We start from the raw sequence: 6,158 nt of genomic DNA on the forward strand, positions 1-6,158 counted from the left end.
AAAAATAAATAAATATAGTTATATAACAATATTTAAGGGGGGGAAAAAAAATTAATTTTAAAAATCGGCCCCCCCAACATTTTTTTAAAATTTTAAAAAATTTTTTTTTAAACATTTACAAATTTTTTTTTTAATCCTTTTTTCCAATCCAATTTCAAAAAAATTTTAATAGGTTTTAAAACCAAAAATTATTACCTTTAAAAAAAAAAAAGTTTTATTTAAAAACTTTTAAAAAGTTAAAAATAAAATTTTTTAATTTTTTTTAAAAAAACTACAAACAATAAAAGGAGCCCCCCAAAAGAATCAGGTTCATCTTCATCAGGTGAAGAAAAGAAAATAAAGAAAACTCCAGTCAAGAAGACCAAGAAAGATACAAAAACCAAAAAAGGAAAGAAAGACGGAAAGAAAGGTAAAAAGAAGGTCAAGGATGAAAATGCCCCACGTCGTTACCTCTCGCCATTTATCTTCTTCTCTAAAGAATATAGACCAACAATTAAAGCACAAAACCCAAGCAGTACTTTTGGTGAAATCGGTTCACTTTTAGGCCAAAAATGGGGTCAAATCAGCGCTGATGAAAAGAAGAAATATGAAAAAATGGCTCAGGAAGACAAAAAGAGATGGGAGATTGAAAAGAAACAATATGACGAAAAATTAAAGAGTCAACCAGCTGAATCATCATCTGACAGTTCTGATGAAAGTGATTAGACATACAACTCTCCTCACCAATCATTATAAAAAAAAAAAAAAAAAAAAAAAAGAAAAAAAAAAAAAAAAAGAAACATTTCAAATTTTTTATAAAATGTATTTTTTTTTTTAAATAAAAATTATAATTTCAATCCATCCATCAACAACGCTGTATCTATTTATTTTTCATCACCTCATTTCTATTTCAACCACCAAAAACTACAACAATCACCCACAACCCCCTTTCTCAAAATTTTTTTTTTAACTTAGACAAAAAAAAATATAAAAAAAAAATAAATATAAAAAAAAAATAAAAAAAATAAAAAAAATAATTTTTTAAAAAAAAAAAAGACTTATTTGTTTACATCTATTTTTATCATTATTTTGTTTTTCCAATCGGATCCAAAACCTGCATGATAAATAAACCTGCGCTATATCTTGGGATAATTTTAAATTAAAAATTTCTTTTAATTTTTATTTTTTTATTTTTTAATTTTTTTTTCAAAAAAAAAAGTGTTAATATAATTTTTTTTTCTTTTATTTTATTTTTTATAAACAATTAACACATTTCAAAGCTTTAGGGTAATATCATTCCGTTTTTATTTTACTATAAATTATATATTTTTTTTTTTTATATATTTAATTAACATGGGCAGGGTTCAAATAAAACAATTAAATAACTATATTCACCATTTCAAAAGACAAATTAGAACCACTGATTTAAATTGTGGATCTAATTTGGATCATACAGCTGTTATTAAAATGGTTCATGGTATGTAGTTTAATATTTAATTAAAAAAAAAAATAAAAAATTAGATAAATAAAAATAATTTTATAGATATTAATATTAAAGTTTTCTATAGATGCAAGAGCAGAGTGTTTTAGAAATTTAGGATTTTCAGAAAAAAATTTATTACCAAATTCAGATATGGTTTCAATTGTAGTTGGTGATCTTCAAGCACAATATTTAAATGATGGCCAATTATTCGAAGATTTAATTATAGAAACTGATTTTATTGAAAGAAGTAATTGTGGTTTTAGAATGACTCATAGAATAAAATCTATTCAACCATTTGGATCACCCGATTTAACAGAAAGGGATTTTAATTCAAATAATAATAGTAATGATAAAAACCATAAAATTAATGCATCGGGTGCAACATTTAAAAATATAGCATTAGTCGAGGTTGGCATTATCGCAGTATCACCAATCACCAAAAAACCTGTTCAGTTACCCGATTCATTTTTCAAATTGCTTGGTTTAAAAAAACCAGAAGTTGCACCAATTCCATCATCAAATAAATTATAAAAATAAAATAAGTAAATAAAATGTAAAATAAAAGAATCAAAATAATATAAACATATAGTTTTGATTAAACTATCATTATCTATATTTCATCTTTATATTCATTTATACTGCTTTTGTATGAACATATATATACATTTATAATCACATATGGTTTTTAAATTACTCTTTTTTTTTTTGGTTTTTTTTTTTTTGGTTTTTTCATTTATTTTTCTGACACCAATTCAAATAAAATTTTTTTGATTTTTATAAAATTTTTTTTTTTATTTTTTTTAAATAATTTTTTATTTGTTGAAAAATCATACTAAAAAAAAAAAGCTCATTATACCAATTGTAATTTTAGTTATTTTGTTTTGTATTTGTTTAAAAGTTTAATTTGCATTGTTATTGTTGTTTTTGTTGGTTTTAAAGTTGTTTGATTTTTATTGTAAATATATATATATTTATATATACATATATATAAATATATTAATAAAAGTAAATGGCAAATAAATTATATAAAATTGGTTTAATAAGACCTTTTTTTTCCTCCTCATCATTATTATCAAATAGTTACAGAGTTGGTGGTTGTAATAGCGCATTTAGATATTTAACATCAATTAATCAAAATGAAAATAATAGTTCAATAAATAATGAAGGTGTCAATCATAATAATAATAATAAAACTACAAATATAAATATATCAAATGTTACATTAGAGTTATTCCAACCAAAAATATCAGTTGTAAATATACTATCTAAAATGAAATATTTTTTTTATTATAGCAATAATAATTTACTAATTTTTGCAATTTTTTAATTATAATTATAATTATATTTATATTTATATTTATATTTATATTTATATTTATATTTTTATATCAATTTTAGGTTGGGGTTGGAGGTGGTGGCGGTAATGCTATTAATCATATGATATCAAATGATTTAAATGGTGTTAAGTTTTATGTATGTAATACAGATCACCAAGATTTAATTAAATCAAAAAGTATAAATAAAATTCAGTTGGGACCAGAGCTAACAAGAGGACATGGTGCAGGTGCAAATCCAAGTAAAGGTAGATTAGCAGCTGAGGAGAGCAAGAATCAAATAATTCATTCATTTGGTGATTCAGATTTATTATTTTTAGCAGCTGGTTTAGGTGGTGGTACAGGCACTGGATCTTCACCAATTATTGCAAAAACAATCAAAGAGCATAAAAAAGATACAATTATTGTTGGTGTTGTAACAGTGTAAATATTATAGTTATTATTTGAATAGTAAAAAAATTTATTAACTTTTTTTTTTTCACAAAAAAAAATATTTAGGCCATTTAAATTTGAGGGTAAAAGAAAAGAAATTATAGCAAAAGAAGGTTTGGAAGAATTAAGTAAATATGTAGATACATTGGTTGTAATATCAAACCAAAATTTATTGGATAATACAGATGAGTCGATACAATTAGATCAAGCATTTTTAATGGTCGATGACATTCTTCATACAGGCATTAGATCCATTACAAATATTATTAATGTACCAGGTATGATAAATTTAGATTATAGCGATATTGCAAATATTTTAACAAATAGAAAAGGTTTATCAAGAATGGGTTTTGGTGAGGCTTCAGGTGAAGATAGAGCCTATAAAGCAGTCCACAAGGCAATGAAAAACCCTCTCATCGAAAAAGATGATCACAAATTCACTGGGTTACTTGTAAATATTAGTGGTGGTAATGATATTACACTTAAAGAAATTAGTAAAGCAACTTTATATCTTCAACAACATGCAGATCCAGATGTTCAAATTTTTATAGGCCATAATGTTGATAATTCTTTATTGGGTAAAATAAGAATCTCTTGTTTATTTGTACATTAAAATAAAATATAAATATAAATAAATAAAAAATAAAAAATTTAAATACTTATAATTAGTTTTAATTATAAAGAAATACTTTTAAAACAAAAAATTTAATAGTTTATTTGGAATCATCTCTGGAGCCACTGTTTGTATTAGGTTTCAAATTATTGACCCATTTGATTTGGATTTTGAAATATTTAGTATCTTAGTTTATTATTTATCCTCAATATGGTATAACATTATCATATTACTGACTATATACAAATTAAAAAAATTAAGAAAATTGGTCTTTTAAGTTATTGAATGAAATGTTTTTTATTTATAAAAATTTAATTAAACAATTTTATTTTCTCTTTAAGAGTTTTATGTTAATTTTTTCATATTTAATCTATTTTCAGCCTTTTCAAAGAATTTATCACCAGCATCATCAAAGTAAATATATATTGTTTTTCCATCAAATTCATGGAGTTTATCTTCTGAGATTACAATACCACCTTCAGTGAGCCAAATACCAGTTGCTTTTAAAAAAAAAATGCAGAAAATTAATATATATATATATATATATATACGATAAAAATATTAAATTATAATAACTTACCTGCTGGTTTCATAATAGCTAAATACATTTTTTTTCCTGTCTTGAACTCAGCTCTTTTATTATCAAATTTTATTGCAGGATTAGTACGTGCAACTTTGCCAGTGCTATCACCGCATTTAACTTCAGTCCATTCTTCAACGTCTTTATCTTGGTAAATTCTAACAGCTCTATAAATAAAATATTAATATATTTTTTTAAAATAAAATAAAATAAATAGTATTTAACCCAAACTTACTTATTCCAACTTTTTCCCTATTAAAAAAAAAAAATTTTTAAAATTTATTTTTTAATTAAAGTTTTATTTTTTTACTTACCTGGTTTACAATAACAACTCTACAACCTCCTTTTGGTACATCTGGTTTATTGGAATAAACAATGTAATGCTTATCATCTTTATTACCTATTGTTTGAATCAATGTAAGACCAGCAGCAGTTATTATAGCAGAATCTAAAATAACTGCACCAACCAAAGATACTAAATATAAAATAAAATAAAAATTAAAATTTAAAAAAAATTTAAACTGATTAGTAGTACATACTAGCATAAGAAGCCATTTTTATTTGTTTTTTATTTATTTAAAATTTATAAAATTTAATATTAATTTGGATGAATAAAAAAAAAAAATTTTGCTCTTTTTATATTTTTTTTTACCAAATCTTTAAAAAAATAATCAAATTTGCTGTAAAAAATTCTATTAAAATATTTTTTGTGTTTTTCTTATTAATTGCATTTTGACACCAAGAAAATCCTTGTTAAATTTTTTTTTTTGTAAAATTTGAATCTTTTTTTAAAGTTATATCCAATCGAAATCAATTTGAAAAAAAATATAAAAAATCAAAAAATCTTTTTTTAAAAAATTTGGGGTTTACGAGAGGAAAAAATTATGAAAAACAGGTTTTACTAATTACAAAAAGTATAAAAAAACAATTGGTCTAACAATTGATATAATAAATTTGTTTAAAAGTTTTTTTAAATAATAATATTATATTTTTAAATCATAATTTGTTAAATTAAAAATTTTTCCTCTTATTTTTTTTCAAAATCATATTTTTTTAATTACAAAGTCAACTAGGAGCATTCCATTCAAATCATCAAAACCAATCATTTAAGGTGATGCGTTAAAAATGAAAATGAAAATTTATAAAAAAAAAATTTAATAAAAAAAGCCGTTTTCAACATCTGGGTTATAATAATATTTGTTAATTAAAAATTGATGAGCTAATAATTTGCAAATGGATTTCAAACATTTAAAAAATGATCAACCAAATTTCTCTGTTGTGGTGGCGTTTTACGGAGGAGTGTAATATAATTTATTTATTTATGTTTATTCATATTATTTTTTTTATAATTTAAAAAAAATATTCTTGAAAAAAAGAAAAAAGGTTATACTGATGTATTTTTTAATAAATAGTTTGGATTAACATTATTTTTTCGTGTTGTAAAAGTATTTGATTAAAAATATAACACTTTTTTTAATATAAAAAAAAAAAAAAAAAAAAAATTTTCAAAATTAAAAAAACGTTTATTATTTTTTACATTTTTTTTTTTTTATGAAAAATATTTTAAAAAATAAAAAATTTCCCATAATCCAACCACATTTACAATATAATGAAATGAAAAAATATTTTGTTAATCCAACTTCAGAAGACCATCTGATTTAATATGTCGCACAATGTTGAGCCGGAGTCCTAAAAAGGAGAAACTGGTCGATGAAGACATCTGTTGATTTTTTCAGT

The 6,158-nt window shown here is 22.2% G+C and overlaps 4 protein-coding genes across 4 annotated transcripts; 3 read left to right on the forward strand and 1 right to left on the reverse strand.

The window, feature by feature from the left end:
* Positions 1 to 212: 212 nt before the first annotated feature.
* On the forward strand, positions 213 to 733 carry DICPUDRAFT_73755 (uncharacterized protein; the record flags this gene model as incomplete). Its single annotated transcript, XM_003294719.1, has 1 exon — positions 213 to 733. A coding segment is annotated over one exon (420 nt), but the record flags the coding sequence as incomplete, so codon positions are not given.
* A 599-nt stretch (positions 734 to 1,332) lies between these two features.
* On the forward strand, positions 1,333 to 1,993 carry DICPUDRAFT_43907 (uncharacterized protein; the record flags this gene model as incomplete). Its single annotated transcript, XM_003294720.1, has 2 exons — positions 1,333 to 1,456; positions 1,548 to 1,993. 2 exons carry the CDS (start codon positions 1,333 to 1,335, stop codon positions 1,991 to 1,993), a joined length of 570 nt encoding a protein of 189 aa, XP_003294768.1.
* Positions 1,994 to 2,471: 478 nt separating this feature from the next.
* On the forward strand, positions 2,472 to 3,841 carry DICPUDRAFT_43916 (mitochondrial cell division protein; the record flags this gene model as incomplete). Its single annotated transcript, XM_003294721.1, has 3 exons — positions 2,472 to 2,714; positions 2,861 to 3,219; positions 3,295 to 3,841. 3 exons carry the CDS (start codon positions 2,472 to 2,474, stop codon positions 3,839 to 3,841), a joined length of 1,149 nt encoding a protein of 382 aa, XP_003294769.1.
* A 345-nt stretch (positions 3,842 to 4,186) lies between these two features.
* DICPUDRAFT_85217 (uncharacterized protein) lies at positions 4,187 to 4,976 on the reverse strand (the record flags this gene model as incomplete). The annotated part of the gene is made up of 5 exons (XM_003294723.1): positions 4,187 to 4,341; positions 4,422 to 4,588; positions 4,657 to 4,673; positions 4,736 to 4,896; positions 4,961 to 4,976. 5 exons carry the CDS (start codon positions 4,974 to 4,976, stop codon positions 4,187 to 4,189), a joined length of 516 nt encoding a protein of 171 aa, XP_003294771.1.
* Positions 4,977 to 6,158: the final 1,182 nt, after the last annotated feature.

Source organism: Dictyostelium purpureum, assembly GCF_000190715.1.
Source record: "Dictyostelium purpureum unplaced genomic scaffold DICPUscaffold_625, whole genome shotgun sequence".
Classification (NCBI taxonomy): Eukaryota; Evosea; class Eumycetozoa; order Dictyosteliales; family Dictyosteliaceae; genus Dictyostelium; species Dictyostelium purpureum.